The sequence below is a fragment of the Candoia aspera genome, chromosome 7, assembly GCF_035149785.1.
Source record: "Candoia aspera isolate rCanAsp1 chromosome 7, rCanAsp1.hap2, whole genome shotgun sequence".
NCBI classification, from domain to species: Eukaryota; Metazoa; Chordata; class Lepidosauria; order Squamata; family Boidae; genus Candoia; species Candoia aspera.
In genome coordinates, this window is record NC_086159.1 from 78,501,890 (window position 1) to 78,521,059 (window position 19,170).

At 37.6% G+C, this 19,170-nt stretch overlaps 1 protein-coding gene across 1 annotated transcript in view; it reads left to right on the forward strand.

Moving 5' to 3' along the window:
* The window catches only part of SEMA3E (semaphorin 3E), a 222,878-nt gene that overhangs the window by 102,419 nt on the left and 101,289 nt on the right, over nucleotides 1-19,170 (forward strand). The window contains exon 2 of the mRNA XM_063308265.1: nucleotides 14,954-15,114. Coding sequence (XP_063164335.1) covers nucleotides 14,954-15,114 — 161 coding nt within the window. The remainder of the gene's footprint in view (nucleotides 1-14,953; nucleotides 15,115-19,170) is intronic.

A 19,170-nucleotide genomic window follows, 5' to 3' on the forward strand; every position in this document is an offset into this window, starting at 1 on the left:
ATGAGATTTGTGAACTTAGGGTCCTTTTAAAAGGCTCTGCCACAGTTGCAAGCAAGATGGCTAAACCCTTCATCTCCCAGTGCTCAAACCTGTGGAAAACCATTGTCCTGCAGTGTCCTCATGAAGAGCAGCCATCAGGAGCACATGTGAGTGATCTCCCATCCTCTCCTTATCCAGAGAGGTTCCAAGGAACTGGTCTACTCACCGGTTTCTTGGTCTTTGCTGCAGTCATTGGCTCTGCTTTTGTGGAGACTTCTTCAGTTCGCCATACCTCTCCCAGAAGTCCTAAAACTATCATTAGTGTATCATTAGTGAGGCTTAACAAATCACCTCTGTTTCAGATGCCATTCCAGGACTGGAAAACAGAACTGGCAAACATCTGGGGCCCCTGTGTGGTAGCTGTGGGCCAATAATGTCTCCCTCAGAACTCACTAGACATTATGACCCTGTATTTTGCTTGAAAGGCAGGCTGAGGTGGTAGACAACACCATGCAAAGCTAAAGGGGATGATGGGAATCAACCTTACCAGTTTTGTCTGGTAAATAGGTGTTTTGGGATCAGCCGTGTCTATTCACAGCTTTTCTATGAGATTCCCATTAATAAAACCTCAAAATTCCAAATGTTTAACTGCCCAGTATAAATTGGGGACCTCATGTGCCTCATAAGGTGATTTGTTAACAAGCTATAAGATATGGAAGACTGCCAGTTGTACTATAAAAAATGAAGAAGATATGCAACACACACACACACACACACACACACATATACTATATATATATTGCATTGACCTGGAAAGTAACAAGCTGTATGCAGAGCAAAGCAGAATTTCCAGCTTCTAGTTTAATTTTAAGCTTTAGAAAGTGATAGAACATACCTGATTATCCCCTTGGTTGGCTTTAGAAAAAGTTATAAACAGGCTCAAACCTGGTTAGTAGTTAGGTGAGAGGCAACCAGGAATTCCAGAACTATAGCCTAAACTGGCAAGCCAAAAACAAGAAAGAAAACAATAGCAAAGCACATCTGTATTGTTGCCCAGAAAACTGCATAAACTATAGTCACTAGGAGCTCAACTAGAGAGAGCATTTTCTTTTCTTAGATAATTTCATGTATGGTTACCACTCCTGCAATCTTACTGATATATCCTTAAGTTCTACTTTATAGTTATAGGCTGATGGTCTCACCGTTGGAGACGTTATTTCAAAGTTGTAATTTTAATGTCTTTTTCCTCCAGTCCTTACTTAAGGTAAATTATAATGTGAACTTACATTAAGGCTACTCAGGTAGACAAGAGGCTCCAAAACTGAGTCATGCTTAACAATTCTATTATTAGAGTTGAGACATAAGACAGCTACATCTCACCAAAGATCAGAGATACCTGGACATCAAATCCTGTGACTTTTGGAAAGCCAAAATGCAGATACAGAAGCAAGCATTTAAATGAAGGGAGCTTGAAATGAAAGGTTCCCTTGCTCATTAAGTTGGCTTCAAAGTGAAAAAGTTCTGGTCTACTTAGAGCTAAGTCTCCAAATACCTTCTGTCTGCATGCAAGTAAACAAAATCTTTCAAAGAAAGAAAAATATCAGGTAATCAAAGCCTTTGATCTCTCCCTCCTGGCAGCAAAAGGCCTAAAATACTGCAGACATTTCAGTTAAATAATGCATGTAAGCGATTACCTATTTCTTGTATTTGGTAAATAGAGGAGGCCGTCCCTGATTTCTGTCTTATTTCTGCTCTGTAACTCACTAAATAAGAACAAGTTACCATCTTTCAGCATCTACAATATGATAATCTTGACGCTTACAGAATGCAGATATTCTTCACTTTGAACATGTTATGAAATTATACCAACACTTAAGGAAATAATGATTGTCAGCAGGTAATAAAAATCTGTATCAAGACCAACTGAAATATATGGCTAGTATAAATTTTGCAAGCTTGTACAATTATTGTTTTCTGTATTTTTACAGTTTTATGTGGTTTTGTCAACATGAGGCAGAGAGGCAAGGATACCAACCCAGCGCACTTTAAATGGCATTCAGTCACCCCTTTGGTGACTGAGATTTCAGCAGCCATTCTTCACATCTTCCAGACAGGTCTAACCCTAGCCCAACCATTAAGTTTAGGAGCTTACCATCTAAATAAATAAATAGCTGACATTCTCAATAAACTGAATTCTGATTTCATTAACTCAGCACTCCTGAGTATATGCAAACCCTATGAAAGCATGTCTTAAATCAAGCAATAAAGCCACAAACTGTTTTACTTTTACAGTACATTAAACAGAAAAGAGAAATTTGGTGGGGGAGGGGGAGCTGTAGACCTGATACTGTCCTGTAACAGATCAGTAAACTCTGATGTTCCTTCACCGACATCAGTGCAGATGTCTATTCTTAATACCAAGCATAATATCCAAGGTTGTAGGAACCACATTTTAATGGATTATGCTGGATACAATCTCAATTCTTCATGGTTAAGAATAAGAAGCTAAATCTGAGCTTTTGTTTGCATCTGTTGAGATACATTGCACTGTTATTCATTACAAATATGTGTCCCTACCTGGCCATGCTGACTTGGAAAACTTGACCTAATCACATAATCTTCATTCTGCTCTTCTTTATAAAAAAGTGTCATGATCACCGTTGCGATGCTTGTGACATCGCAACGGCTCGCATGACAATGCAGGGAAATGGGTCCCTGGCGGATTAAGGGAAAAGGCAACTAGGTAACAAAAGAGAGCAACAGGTGCTGGCAACAAAGTATCAACTCTAGCCGGCGGCATGGAAGAGAAAGATACAATGTTGCAAAGAAGGTAATTGACAAGACCAGACCAAGAGGCGCGCCTGAGCTGTCAAAGAGATTACGAACCTGATCGCCCGGCAATGAACCATCACCGGCCAGGGAAGCAATCGAGGAAACGCCCAGAGCACAGGAGGGGCTCCACAACCCCTCACCTACCGACGACGGAACCGGCGGGGCTCGGGGGCGCACCTGGAGTAAGGAGGGGTGGAGCGCTGACCAGCGCAGGCTATTTAAATCCCGTTCCGGCGCGCTCCACTCACTCTCAGCTTTCTTAAAGGACACACATACTGTTACTCAAATAAAACCAGAACCTAAGCCTACACTAGCGTCTGTGTTTTTACTGGGTAGCAGGCAGAGCCTGACAAAAAGGCAGACAGAAATGTGCAGACAAATGAGCTCTATATAACCCTTTTAATAATGGACTTTTAATTCTTAAAATGGAGCAATAAATATAGTGGTATAATGGTAAGAGACTTTATCCAGAATTCCTACCAGTCCATGTGGATCAGCAGTCTTTGAAAAAAAATCTTGGGACAGCCGGAAGATTCTGGACAAGGGATGTTTTCATTGTTCGAATTATCAGGGGTCAACTCAGCATTGTCTCATAAGCATAAGGGGGTCTTTTTAGTAAACACATCTCTATTGTGCTTGTGGGATGTCACATGGGTCACCTGATTTCCACTTCCTTCTTCTTGGGTTTGGGGATTTACAATCTCCATTACCTCTTGGGCACACCTGCAAGCAGGAGGTGCTGCAGAATGCAGCTCTTGTCCTCTCATCTTGCCTGCATGCAGACTTCCTATTTCCATAAAAAGTGTCTACAAAGACCCATTGATGAATAAGTGCTTTCTACTATGAAGCTACTTGTATGCAGATCTACTGAATAAATGTAGGCTACCTTTTTTTTCTCTCTTCATCTAACTACTGTGTGAAGACTGAATTATCTTCTGAACGTAATTAAGCTTAATGTACAAGTTTTTGGTTCACACTTCTACTTTGCAAGATTGTTGTTAGCTGTTTGGAGTTCTTTTATTAACCTTTGAAAACTCCATTCAGAATATTCCATAGGCCACTTGTGAATGTTCTCTGTAAATCATTCTTATCTCTTGTTATTTCTGCTCCAATTCTCTACCCAATATTATGTCTTAACTCCTTTTTCATAGGGAAGAGATACCACCTAGCAGCTGGGTTATTCAAGACATTTTGAATGTCAGGCCAAAAGGTCAACTGCTTTCCTTGCTTTAAAAAACAAATAATTCTTGGATAGCTCCATCTCATGCTAATACTCATCCCCACATACCTATTTGTAGTTACCGTGATTGTGCAATGCATCAGATTTAAAAGCAAAAATGTCTTTTGGAGCATACAGGGGTACTCATGTAGCAAGGGCAATCTACAGCTCTGTAAAGCAGCTGCAACTTTTCCCAGGAATGTGCAGCTGCAATGAAATCCTGAGAAAAAATGCATTTGGATTAAGGAGTTGCAGAAAAATGTGCACATGTACCCACATGTACTCCAAAGGACCTTTTTGTTTTCAAACCTGAAAATTTGTGCAGCCATAAAAGTTACTAATCAATTTTTGATACTTCCTCTGTGTTCTCTGTGGACATAGCAGTCTTCTCATTGAATTCTCATTCTCAATGACAATTAAAGAAAGATTGCAAAAGAAATATATGAAGAACAAGTTGATAATACAATGTGCAACTCCTTTATCTAGCCTGGGGAAAATGCTAAGTAAATTTTAATGGACTTTGCCAGTAGGAGATTATTCTTTGGAAGCCCCTAAAATTCCTGCTAATAATCTGCAGAAGGTTTGAATATCCAAAGTAAGAAACAAACTGTAATTTATACCAACTGTTAAAATTTTTGCTGGCTATTTGAGATAAGAAACATGTGACCTTATCTCCCAGAAATCAATACATTCCTGTATTTTGGAATAAGAGATATTTTGGTGGTTGTTACACCAATTGAAACCTCAGCCCGTATCTTTTTATCCTACAGATTGCATCAGTCAAAAATTCTTTTTCATGTAGGAAAAACTGACCTAGGTTTGACAAGGTAAAAAGATAAAGATGCCCTTGAGTGAAGCTCAACTCCTGATACTGCACAAATAGCACCATAAAGTTTTTGTGGGAACAAGATGCAAATAGTTTACCTATGTATACTTCATCTAGATTTTTTTTTTACTTCCAAGTCCAAATACTAACCAGGCCCAAACCTGCGTGGCTTCCCAGTCCAGACAAAGTCAGACAAAGTCAGCCAGGTCAGGTGCTTGCAAAAAATGACATTTTTACACCTAATTTATGAACTATTTCTCTTTTAGTAGCACTGGATTCAGTTTTTTAAAGTTGTACTCCTCCCACTTCTTAGATTTACTATATGGTTTGCAAGCATTATTTATTTACAAGATTGATTTGTGAGGTTTTCCAGGAGCAAAAGGCAACATACATAACAGTCCCACCTCCCTTGAACCTTCCTGTGGGGTTGGTTAGACTAGTTAAAATCATGTCCTTCTGTTTTCTGCTTTTCAGGGGAGTGCTACTGCTAGTTGCACTTGTAGTTATAGAAGACAAAGCTTCACTGAGATCTATGAATTCATCACTGTAATGCCATGCTGGCAATACTTTTTTTTAAATTGCTTTACTGAATAAAACAGAACAAAGAGAAAAACGAAATGAATCACAAAAATAAAAACAAAGCAATACAACAACAACAAAATTTATATATGTAAAGGCTTCTCATATATATTTTTATCATTTTTAAGGTCTGGATTACCGCATAGCTCCCATCTGGAATGAGAAAAAGAATCTAAATGTGACTTTCATTAAGTAAAGCATCACATTTTTTGAATGGATATATCTGATGTATTTTACACTCCAGATAGTCCAAGGATATTATACCAAAATAAAGAGCCAGTTTGGTGCAGTAGTTAAAGAAACCAGGAGGCCATGAGTTCTAGTCTCCTGTAAACGTGAAAGCCAGATGGGTGACTTTGGGCCAGTCACTCTCTCTCAGCCCAACCTATCTCATGGGGGTGTTATTGTGGGAAAAATAGGAGGTGAGAGCATTACCTAGCAGGATCATCATCATCATCATCATCATCCCAAAGGGGTTATATACAAATGCATCAAAAGGACCTGGGAAGGATAATTTATACTAAATGAAGGTGTCCAAAATTTGGTGCCAGTCAAAAGATACACATAATAGCATGCTGGCTGGGGAATTCTGGGAGTTGAAGTCCGCACAGCTTAGAGTTGCCAAGGTTGAGGAACCCTGCCCTAATCCATCTTCTCCTGTCAGTACAATATGGCTCTTTGTGTTCTTCCTTAAGAAGTTTGGAAGCTCACGGGAGCTTTACCAGAGCTGCCTGTCACGTCCCCTCCTAACCCCGGACTGAGTGCCAGTGTGGTTCTCCTGGGTTAGAGTGTTTCTGACTGTTTCTTCAAAGGATAGTCAGCTAACCATCACTGGGACCCCCTCTGTTGTACTCAGAATCTTCATTCTGAAAGAAGGGGAAGATTTGTTTGCTTGTCAAAATGCTGCAAAAAGAATGCCACTCTATCTCAACTAGTAATAAGCATGTCCTGACTGGTATACCTTAATAAACCACTTTCCCCAAGTGTCTGTCTGGGTAAGCAGAAGACTGCAATGCATTTTGTGAACCACATTTTTTCTAAAATTTAGTAAAATGTATAATGGAAGTTTTCAGCTATTACAATTATATTTGAAGTTCATTATCTAAAATACCCTTACCGTTCAGATGACAAATAAAAGCAGCATCCTCTTCTTCCATATTCACCTCAGCTGTGCAAAGTTGCAAGGATCTTTACAAGGATCACTTCTATAATTAGAAGAAATGCATAGAAAAATCTAATTGGTCCATCACATCAAAATGCTATGACGAATCAATGCTCTTCTGTCATTTTGGCAAGGAGAGAGTGGGGGAAAAAAAACTACCTTGGCTATTCTCTCTTTTATGAAAAGCAATAGGAGGGAATATACTGTATTTAGAGTAGCCCAACAGCTGGTATAAACCTTCCCAGTGGATTGGGGAATAAGTAATTAAAAAAAATATTCCCACTCTACCCCTCTTACCATGCTTCCTCCTTCCACTGCTCTACGGTGTCATGTTCACTGTTTCAATGTTGTTTATACATCGTAACGTTTCACATGCCATGGCGCTGATGCGCATTTCTGTTTGGGAGGGAGCCGCTGTGAAATCTTGCACCAAGCTCTGTATGTGAAATCAGTACAATGGAATGTGTATTTATTATATAATATATAAATAAATTATTTTCTTCGCTCAAGGACTTTTCCCGCAGACCATCAGAAACCGTTAGGAGCATCTGGGTTTGTGGACTTGAGAAGATTCTACAGGGGGAGGGATTTCATTTGCACTGAGGGTTTTTAGTTTGAATTTGGCACACTTTCATCATTCTCAGCTTTCTCTGTGATCCTGCTTACTGTTCTTTAATAAATCAGATATCTTTGAATTGCTACTTACGAGTCTGATGGTGTTTTACAATAGGCAACCATTACACACGGTCTATTTGGACATATCTTTACATGAAGATACCAAGCAGCAGTGAAACCAGAATTGCACTATCAAGACCAAGTGTACAAGAACACAAATTTCAGGACGGTCTCTTTAATCCTAGCCTGGGATAAATTCAGAACCTTGAAAATGATAAGAAGAATTTCCTACCCTCAGTTATAGTGTGAGGAGGTGATGGAATCTCTTTGAAACCGTTCCCCCACACCCAGCAGATGTACTATGTCAGCTGCCTTCCAGCTTCCCCAGATCTCTCATATGCGCAGTCTGCAGTGCCATAGCTGCATCACAGAGATCTTCAAAAGCTGCCAAAACTGTAAATAAGTGGAGAAGACTATTAAATATATTAATCCATATTAAATATGTAATATATACTATATAATTCATGTTTAATAGAGGCATGAAGAATATTTTCTGACCTTACTGGAATGTTTTAACATTCCAAGGTCAGAATAACCCACTTTATGATCAGAATAATTCCAGTAGGGTCAAAGTCACTCTGTTCCATGGTGGGTCCTGAAGCATTTTGCATACCTCTAATAGTAGTAATCAATTGAATATCACATACGTGTTCATTAAATATAGAAGAAATTAAGTCAAATTAACTTCTGTCCTGGCCTTACCCATTTTTGCAGCATTCTGCCAAAAGCAGGTATGCCCCTCAATCTCAAACAAGTTGTGTACTCTTACAGAGTAGGTCTGGAATGGTCTCTGTACAAGCGGGCTGTTGAGGACTAATAGTTGACTGAATTTTGAAGGAGTTTCCTATGTGCCATTTCAGGTAATTCCTGTATCATCAGTGATGTTTTGCTTCTTCGATTATTAGCCTGACACCTTCCCTGCACATTTGACTTCAAGCATGCAGTTGAAAGCAACTGTCCACCTGCTAACATCAGAGGAAATTTTGATTTGGTAATTCAAGAGCGTTCTCTGCAATCTTTTTCGTGAGATGGGCAGCCATATAAATGTGATGAATAAAAAATAAATAAATAAATCTAGCCTGAAAATTTTCTGACTTGAAACAGTGATTAGTAAATTTTGTACAACTGAAAGCCATCAATTTTTCTTCTTTTGTTTTTAGGTCCTCTTTTCAGGTTTACAGATTAGGTAAGATTTTACTGGGGGTTCTCTTCCAGAAGAAAAATTGAAAATGTGGGATTTGGGTTTTTATTAGATATTATTATTAATTCAAGTGCTTCTTCTTTATTTGTTTGTAGCAAAGCACTTTCCTCAGGCTAAATTGTAAAATTTGGCTGTACAACTCGCTTAATGATTATAAATGGGATATCCCTCCTCTCCCCTCTCTATATGGAAATTTCAGTCTCTTTGTGGAAAGCTGGGAGGAGAAGCAAACACCATAATTCTTTGTGATCATGAACTTGGGTTTCAGCAGGATTAAACTAAGAATCCTCACTATAGATCTTGGCAGGTTTGTTATGTTTTTTATTTCCATTGTTAAGATCTAAAAACAGATGGGATTCATTGATACAGCTGAACTTGATATGTGTTCATAAACCAAATAGTTATAGGAGATGACAGAGTAAAAATTAGGAAAATAATTCAGTCCTAGAGAGACCTTTAACGAGCTAGGCAGGCCACAATCAACGGAGTGTAGATATCTCTAATGTTTTTTACAGTCTGTTTGAGGTATCTCAACCATTTTTAGTTTTCTAGCCGCTCCTACAATGGAATGACAATGTGATTATTTCCTATACTGTGGCAACCATAAACTAAGGCAATATCATGTCACATGTAGGGAGCTGGATGATGAACTTGAAATCTACAAATAGCTGGGGAAACTTATTGTGTGACTTTGAGCTTCTCACTTTCTCTCAATCCATGCTATTAACTGAGCATTTCAGATAGAACGTGCAACTTTGTGTTCATATCAAGGCAATCTGCCCCCAACTACTAATACTTGAGTATTAAGCTGAGTCTATATGAATTCATATTAATGTCCATTTTACTATGGCAAGTAATGCCTCTCCAAACACACTTATTTATTGGATGAATATAAATGTAATATACAACATTTCTAGAAACCAAATCTAAGTGCTGCCAGTTCAAAATTGTGTCACTGGATTACTGGATTTTTTTTTAACTCAGAGTATTCTGAGCTTCTTAAATTCAGCGAATCTGCCCTTAACATTGACCAACAAAACACCATTGCCACTTCTGACTACAGTTTCTTACATAGTAGTTTGCGACCTATGTACCTAGAGTAGATAAAGTCCCTGTCTTTTTTTGTAGAAGCACATTTGGGGTGCAAATAATCAGTATTATTTGTATCATTGTATTATGTATTACAAGGGTTCCTTTTTAAAAATCCTACTTAAACATTGATACTTATTTTATATAGCCAAATGTCCAGAAGAAATAGATTTGACAATGGATTTATGTGGAGGTATAAGTAAACTTTCAGACAATTTCAGAATGTTGTCAGGGACACATTGTGCAGTCATGAAACAGACCAGCAAGAGGTCAATGGTTCTTTAATAAAGACTAGTTGGTGCTTTTGTACAGGAACTAGAGATAAAATTAATGCAATAGTACCATTGTCTGCGCAGTAAAAACTGGAGGTGGCAAACACTGTATTCCATTAAAAAATTGCATGTCCCCACAGCGGTAGCAATATTCAAGAAGGCAGAAATATCCTTCAAAATCCAAAAAAGGATTTAAGCGTTCCAAACATGCATTTTAAGTGTCAGATTTTCCAGATCATTGGTAGTAATAGATTCATGTCTGTCAGTATGCCTAATGTTTTGTAATGCAGAGATTCATAGAATCATGAAGCAGCCAATTTCATCAACTCCAAACTGCTGCTTGCTGCAGGAATCCACATTAAAGCGTCTTCTGTAGAAGTCTTCCCAGTCTCTGCTTGACGTCATCCAGGGTAGGAGAGCCCCTGGGCAATTAGTCCCCTTGCCAAAATTTTCTGACATTTAACCAGAAACTGCTTTCCCATAACTTAAACCATGGGTCTCCAACCTTTTGGCTTCCCCAGGCCACACTGAGTGAAGAGGAATTGTCTTGGGCCACACATAAAATATATAATATAGTTAATGTATATACGTAATAAAACTTCATTTATTTTTTATATTTTTAATTATAAATTTTTTAAAAAGAGGGCAGCATAAAACTAGTGGGATATTTGACCTTGTTCTTGTGAAACTAATCATCAATGTCTGGTTCAATGAAAGTGGTTGCAATTCTCAGTGAGTTCTCAAGGTGCTCATCAGAAACTTTAATTCTAATTTTACCCTTCGTGTGCTTCATCCTTGAAAATAGTTGCTCCAAAATGTACGTGCTGCCAAAAAGCGATGTCATGAATAAGGCGTGATTGTGAAGCAAGGGATATTTTTCTCATGGAAGATAGGTCTTATAAAAGTCCAGTAGAGAGACATATACAAATTTTTCTTTGAGTCTCTGATTGCAACTCTATGCATTCCATTTGAAAATTCAGAGGTAATGTAGTTATGTCAGCTGAAAATGGAGTCGAAAATATACCAAAATATTGATGATTTTTCCAGAAATCTTGAAACCTGTTCTCAAATTCCTATATCAGACAGAAAAGCAAGGCTGCATATTTCTCGCTGTTCACAGGACTGTGTTCAGCCAACATATTAAAATGTATAAAATTATTTTCCATAACATGAGCTTGCCATACTATAAATTCCATCTCAAACGCTGTTATTGTTTGAACCATTGCAGTGATAAGTTGATTTTCACCTTGAAGACACATGTTTAACTCATTTAAATGAGTGGTCAAATCCACCAAAAATGCTAAATCTGTGAGCCATTTTTCATCTTCAAGTTCTGGCACAAATTTTCTTTTTGATTCCATAAATGACTTGATTTCATTTCACAAATCATAAAATCTTTTCAGTATTTTACCCCAACTTAGCCACCATACTTCAGAAAAGTAAATGATGTCCCCATAATCAGCATCCATACTTTTAAGGAACTCCTGGAATTGGCGATGATTCAATCCCTTGGCCCTTATGAAATTCACTGCTTTTATGACAATTTGAATGACTATCCATTTTTAAAGCTTTCGTGCATAAATTTTCTTGATGTAGAATGCGGTGATACTTCATCAAATGTGAGATGTCGGCAGCACTTGCATCGTCTTCTATCAATTTTGTAAGTCCCTCACTTACCAACCATTGCCAGGGTGCCATCAGTAGATATACCAGTTATGTTGACAATGGTTAAAGAAAATTGCTTTAATGTCATTTTTACTGCTTCGTACAAATCAAGAGGTTTAGTTGTGTCTTTTAATGGCACCAAAGAAGCCATTTCTTCAGTGACATTATATTCGTTATCAATACCTCTAATAAAAATGGCAAGTTGAGCCGTATCTGTAGCATCAGTACTTTCATCCATCGCCAAAGCATAAAATTTTACTCTTCAAACCCCTTTGATAGATTTTCCTATTACTTCAGTTTGCCTGGCTGTAGTCTGGTGAGACAAACTGATTTTAGAAAAATTGCTTTTTTATCTGGACAAGTTATATCTGCCATGCTTTCTATACATTGCTTAATAAACTCACCATCGGTAAATGGTTTTGATTTTTTTGCAATCAGATTTGCTACCAAATAACTAGCTTTTATAATAAAATTCTTTTTGAGTTGTGACTTTTTAATGAAAAATTGTTGAGACAACAGATTTTTTTTCAGTTCTGCTAATTTGTCTTTACAACAAATTCCTTGATTCACTTCAAATTTGGCAGCATGTTTTTCCATATAATGCCTTTTCAAATTGTAGTCTTTGAAAACGGACACATTTCCCCTACAAATTAAGCATAGTGCCTTAGTATTTGTCTCAACAAAAAAGTACTCATCTGTCCATTTCTCATTGAATACTCTTCCTTCATCCACGATTTTTCTTTTTCTTTTTTAGGTTCTGTTTTCTGTTGAAACGACGTTGAAGCCATGCTGGAATAAATTTATTTAGGAATAAATATATATTTTTAAAGAAATAACACAACAAGCCCATCGTAAATTGTTAGGTAGGCAAATAAAGCAAAGTTTAATAATCAAATAAGAAAACTTACATGCCTACTTAATAATAACAACAAGCGCCTGTCGTCACAGGACACGTGTAGGTGGGTTGAAATACAATATATAACACCAAGTGGCCACAAGCTGATGTGTGTAGCAGGTGGCAGCGATGTTAGCACTGCCCCCTCCCCTACACAGTGTTCCGTTGTTTCTACCTACGCAGTCTGTGCTCGAGCACTGTGCGATCGAGTCATGAAAAAAATCGCAAAACAATGTTAAAAGTTTACAATTTGGGGGGGGCGCGTTCAGGGCTGCATGCGGCCCATGGGCCATGGGTTTGACACGCCTGACTTAAACCCATTATTAGTTCTCCTTTTGTGTGACCTTCTTTCAAGTGTTTGAAAAGTGCCCTGAACTCTAAGCATTACCAATTTCATCCATCTTTCCTCCTGGGACTTATTTTTTGGTCCCCTGATCATCCTTCCTGCCATCATGTGGAAACAGTATTGTTGGATGGGAGCAGAGAATGATCTCATGTTCATAACTTGTCATATCCAAAAACTGGGCACGATTCTGATTTTAAAATTAAGAGGCCTTTCATAAATACTTTTTAAATGAATCTTCAAAATGTTGTAATTGACTGAGGCAGATGTCAAATGATTAAGCAGGGACAATTTAGCGTATGTTAACTAGTTTTAAGTATTTTACTGTTTTATTTACATTGATCAAATGGGATTTCATTGCAATTATACTATACTAGATTATTTTATAATCCCCAAATCTTTTTCCCCTCCCTTTTCCACCTGTCTTTGATAATAATAATAATTTTTAAAAAATTGTTAGTACCTTTTTAGTTCACTCCTCAACTAGGCATTTTTAAAAAATTAATAAATTAAATTTGTTGGTAGTCTGCCAATATCCTGACATATATATCCATATTCCAGAACTTCAGGAAACCTATTTATCAATATTTTCCTAAACTGATAGTTGAAATACGAGATGCCTTTATGATGCCTGTTCATATTACATGAATTTTGTAGACAGGTTAATATAGTATTGCTTGGAATGCAGTGACCTGCATAGTTACTCCATAAACAAATCCTTGACATGTTTAGTATGTTCTAAATTCAAATCAAGAGTTTGAAAGGAATATTTTTTGAAAAAATGATCCATAGAACTAATGAGAGTGAAGAAGATTTTTCAAGAGGTTAAAGGTACGAAGTAGGCCTTTTTGCTGCAAAATAGGCTGAATAAAATCTTTCACCATAAGAAAGCTCTTAACAATTCTAAATGAAGTATCATTTGTAAAAAAAAAATTATTCAGTGCCTGTTGATTAAGTTGATAATAGTTTAGGCACTTCACATTGACGAACTCTCATTTGAGCGAATTTACAGACATGTGAATCAACTACTCTAAGTTAAAGTTTAGATTTTGATGAGCACCTGCCTTTGGATTATTTTATATAGCTTTTCAGGATTCAGATGAAAGCAGAAATACTCTGCACACATACCTGAGCTACACTAAATCCCGTGAGTATGCCTGGACAGAGAGGGAGGGGTTCAGGAGCAAAGGAAACTGAAGTCTCTTCAAGTTGAGCTTGACTCCTGGTGACTCTAAACAATTACATAGTTTTCCTACCAACCAAAGGAATTGTCTTGCCGCTTCTTTTTCCTAGGTTTTTGGCCTTTGCCTTGTTGTTTGTTTGTTTGTTTTACTTCCCCGTGTATTCAAGTCTGGAATTCTCTGACAGATCCAACCCTTGCTTAGATTTCAAGCCCAGACAAAATCAGCTGGGTTCATGCTTTAATAAGCTTCATTGAGAACAGAAGGAAAGAGGAGGGAGATGGGGATGAGATGGCAAGCAAGCAAGAAAAGGGAGAAACCCTTTTTAGGTGTTTTTAAAGGTGTTAAATTCACCAGGCAAGTAGAACATCCCTTCTGATCTTCACAGACAAGCTGAAAGTTGTCCTCAGTCATTTGCATCTTCTGTCCATTCTTTTGCTGCTTTTATTCTCATCAGCAAATGTAAGACAACAATTTCAATTTGCATTTTTAGGGGTGGGGGTGCTCTTCTTCCTATAAGTAAAAACCATGTTGCAGTACTTCAAAAACTAATATTTGCTGCAGCATTATTTTTGGAAATTATGGTAACTTCAGTTCTGAAGGATCAACCTATCAAAAGTGTGCAATTTCCAACCCACCTTAAACTCGTCAGAATTCTGAAAATTCCAGATTTTAGAACATGCTTTTAGTTCTAATAGCAGTTGTTTCATGCAGATGTAAAAGAACCCTTCTAAGGGCATATTTCTTTCTCTCTGTTATAATACAGGATTCCTGCACTGGTCAGGTGATAGAATAGGTACTCCAAGGTACTTTCCAACTCTTAAATTCTGTGATTCTATGAATAAAATCTTTGTATACATCAATGCTTGGTTGTACAGAAAGATTACACTATAAAAATCTACATGCAGCCTTATAAAGAATTTTGAAAATAAAAATGAATTAGTGATTTACCTAACTTCTAGGAGAATATGCACATGGCATTATAAATATCACATCCCTTCAGTATTTGTAACACACAGTCTGGTTGTATTTCAGAGCTATGGGATATGAACCGAACATCAGTTTTTCATAGTCCGTCTGGATACCTTGGCCTTCATGTAATGCTTCTGGATGAGTATCAAGATCGACTGTTTGTTGGAGGAAAAAACCTGATATATTCTCTCAGCTTAGACCGAGTCAGTGAGAAATACAGAGAGGTACAGTACAATTTATATATTCTAGTAATGGAAGAATTGAGTTTTTGAAGGATAAGAAAAGGAGTTTGGATTTTCAAGTGTTTAGACATGGCATATAAAGAGCACCACCCCTGAGAGCATTGACTGAGCAGGCTAATTCCAAAATATTCATTTTAAGGAGGCTCTGTACAGATCGTTACACTGGCAGATTATGTTTCTAACTTTACCACTGAACTATTGTAATTGAAAGAGGGATGGCTGTTTATTCTTTATTTTCTTTTTGTGTTTGACATCATTTTGATTGTTTAGCATCCTCCATGTGGTCATTGCTATGAGATACACTAAGAGCCAAGGTGACCACCCCATTCTGCAGAGCAATTCCTCATGTGCCAAGACTAAAGGTCCTCCTGCACCAAACTAGGTACAGATGTAATACATACATGGCATATTTCAGTTACTTTGAGAAACAGCAGTTTACCCTGTTGGTTAGTTAGTTAATTATTATTAAACCACACTGATTTATTGTGAATTGTTTAAAAATCTGGCCTTTTCCACTTACCTTTTAAAAAGTATGAAAACCTGTAAAGAAAGGTCTTTATCAGACTTGCAGGATATACAATTTCAATATCAATGTGTAACTGCAGCTGTAAACACTGAAATAAATAAATGTTATATTATGAAATCAATTTCTATATGGAGTTAACTTTGGTGGTCCCACTGAGCAGGACACTGGTATAAAATCTAAGAACGGATTAGTACAACACATTGTTTGTTTAGTTATGTATTCTATCTATCTATCTATCTATCTATCTATCTATCTATCTATCTATCTATCTATCTATCTATCTATCAAACTTACATGACTAATTATTTACAATTATTTAAACCTTAATAACATTATTTCTATCCGATCAAACCATTTAATCATTAAAACCCAACATCAAAACTTCATATTTTTCTGATACAAGCAAGTAATCTAAAAGTGGTTGCCAAGTAGAAAAAAATCCAGAAACGGTATTTTCTCTTACTAACACTGTTAATTTGGCCATTTGAGCCAGCTCTATCAATTTAATAATCCATTCTTCCACTGTAGGTATTTGTGGTTCTTTCCATCTCTGTGTGTATAAAAGTCTTGCTGCTGTAATCATATATAAAAGCAGAGTCCCATGTTGTTTCTCGAGCTGCTTCTCCATCAAACCTAAAAGAAACAGTTCTCCTTTTTTTTGTAAGTTCACTTTAAGATTCTTTTGAATATTAACACATATTTGATCCCAGAATTTTTTAGCCTTTTCACAAGTCCACCAAAGATGATAAAAAGTTCCTTCACCAAGAACATTTGCAACAAACATTTGTTATTCCTTTATACATTTTGACAACTTATCAGGAGTTAAATACCAACAATACATCACTTTATAAAAATTTTCTTTTAAGTTATAATTCCAAGTGAATTTTAACCCTTTATTCCACATATTTTCCCATTGCTCCAACATAATATTATATCCAAAATTCTTGGCCCATTTAATCATACATTCTTTAACTTGTTCATCTTCTAAGTTCATCTGTAACAACATTTTATACATCTTGGTAATAACATGTTCATTTATTATTACTTTTTTATGATTACTGGATTGTTTTGTTTTATTGCTTTTAAATTGTTGAGATATTTTGCGGGGGGAGGATTGTTCTTGGATGCTTCCCAGACTTGGTCAAACAGGAGTGGTTTATAAATGTTCTAGAATAAATCAATATCCATTCCAAATAAATAAATATTTGTAAAACACTATGGAAAATAGTTTTCTACTCTAAAGAGAGTAGAAAAAATAGTCAATGTTTATGGTCTGTCTTCATCTTCGTAAGCAAAAAGACTTCGTCTGTCTGTCTGTCTGTCAGTCTATTTATCCATCTTAGCTGCCCAGTTGCGCACATCTCTGGGTGACTAAACCTTTAAAAACAGCAAAGAAATACACATTTTTAAAAAAAAAACAGAAAAAAAAAGCACATACACACACCGGGTCAAAATTCACTTCACATCAGTATCAACACATTGATGGCTCATGCACCATCTCAGCCCAAATATAGGCCAGCAGGGTTGAAGCCACTGAGATCTTGGGGGGAGGGGGGATGCTGTTCCATGTGGACAATTTAGCAACATGCTTCCAGGGTCCTGCTAGATAGCAATGTTTAATAATTCAGGAGCACGCCAACTCTGTCTGATCTTGTTGGTCAGGCAAAGATAATGAAGTACAGTCCCTCAAATATCCTGGTCCTTTTTATCTATCCATCCATCCATCCATCCATCCTGGTTGTCATGTTCATCGTTCCAATGGTTTGCATACATTGTAACATTTCGCATGTCATGTTTCTGATCCGTGTCTATCACCTGCGGGGTGGGGAATTCCAGCCCTGCCAGGCTGTTATCTTTGTGTTACCCTGAAGGAATGTGTGTTTGGGTTATGACATGTATTCAAGGTTACTTTCCCAGGCAGATGTGTGACATTTGCCGATGCTGGGAGGGGGTGGTTGCGATGTTGGGGTGGGGGGCGGGATCGGCTTGGAGGCGAGGGTTTTTAGTTTGTATTTGGCGCGCTTTTGCTTATTCTCAGCTTTCTTCGTATTTGCATACTATCCTTTCAATAAATCAGTTTTATTCACTAAACGCTGGTGAGACTGACTTCGTTGGGATAAGGCAATCATTACACTGGTCCTGTGCTTTATGGGTAATAAGCAGCACCTTGAATTGCACCCAGAAACCTATTGGTAACCATGCATTACATGGGTGTACCGAGGTGCGTCCATAACTACATGCTCTGCTGCATTCTGGACCAACTGTAGCTTCTGACTTGCCTTCAAGGCAGCCCCATGCAGAGCATGTTGCAATAATCCAAGCAAGAGGTCACCAACACATGAGTGACTGTGAGCAGAATCCAATCCAGGAATGGGTGCAACTGACACCAAAGATGGAATTGGGCAAGCAGGAGCTATGAACCCAAGATGAGCCCAGATTGCACACCAGTTCTGACTGGGACAGTGTAACCCCTCCAGGATCTGGTTCCCCTAAAACCGATAGCTATCTTGTGCTGCTAGGGTTGAGGCTTGAGCCTGATCTTGTTGGTCTTCATGCAGAATCCCAGAGCCTCCAGACACTGGGGCAGAAACCTGTTGGCATCAAATACACAAACAGAGGCTGAGATACACAACTGGGTATTAGCATATTGATTATACCTAATCCTATGTTGCCGGATGACTTTCCTCAGTGGCTTCATATAGGTGGAAGTGTTGAGCCCTGCAGTACCCCACAACAGTAAGGGTTAGATTTATGAAGGGAAGGAAATGTCTTCTGCTTGCCTTACTTCTGACTTCTTTTCTGGCCCAGCATTTTGCTGCAGCATTTTGCAGAGCAACTACCATGGATCAGACAAGCCCCTTCTAGCCTCCAAAATCCCAAGTACCCTGTGGGGTTTAGTCATTCATTTGCAACTGAAAACAGGTGGGTTCACTGGACTTCCCAAATCACTCTCAAACCCTTTGATCTCTATTGTATCCACTGAGAGAAAGAGACACAGAGAACCGCAGTTAAATGTGATTTTCAGTGAGTGAATTGCAGTGAATTAAACAAACAGGGAATGTGTTAAATATTGTGGGATATAATCATGCTAAGTCTAGTTAATTGAATTAATGATTAACTAGTGGGATGGGATGAAGCAAACAGGGGGAATTAAATGCATCAGAAATAATCACACAAAATATATTTCATAAATTTAATGAAAGCAGGAGGAAGGAAGCAAACACAGTAGGAAATGAATGTATAAGAACTCATCCCACTAATGAATTCTGATAAGTTTTAATTTATTTATATGTTTATTTTTTTTTACTTTAGGACCTACTGGCCCTGCCCCCTTTTTGTTCTAACCATTTGGAGAATGGCTGCCAGAACACCATTCAAGTCCAGCTTTCAGCTAAAAAAAAAACAAAATGTTGCCCACTCCTCATTAAAGGGATGACATTTTAATAGAATTGTAGTGCGATGTTAACTCAGAGATCATCAGATATTCCTGTTACCCATGTGATAGGAGTTTC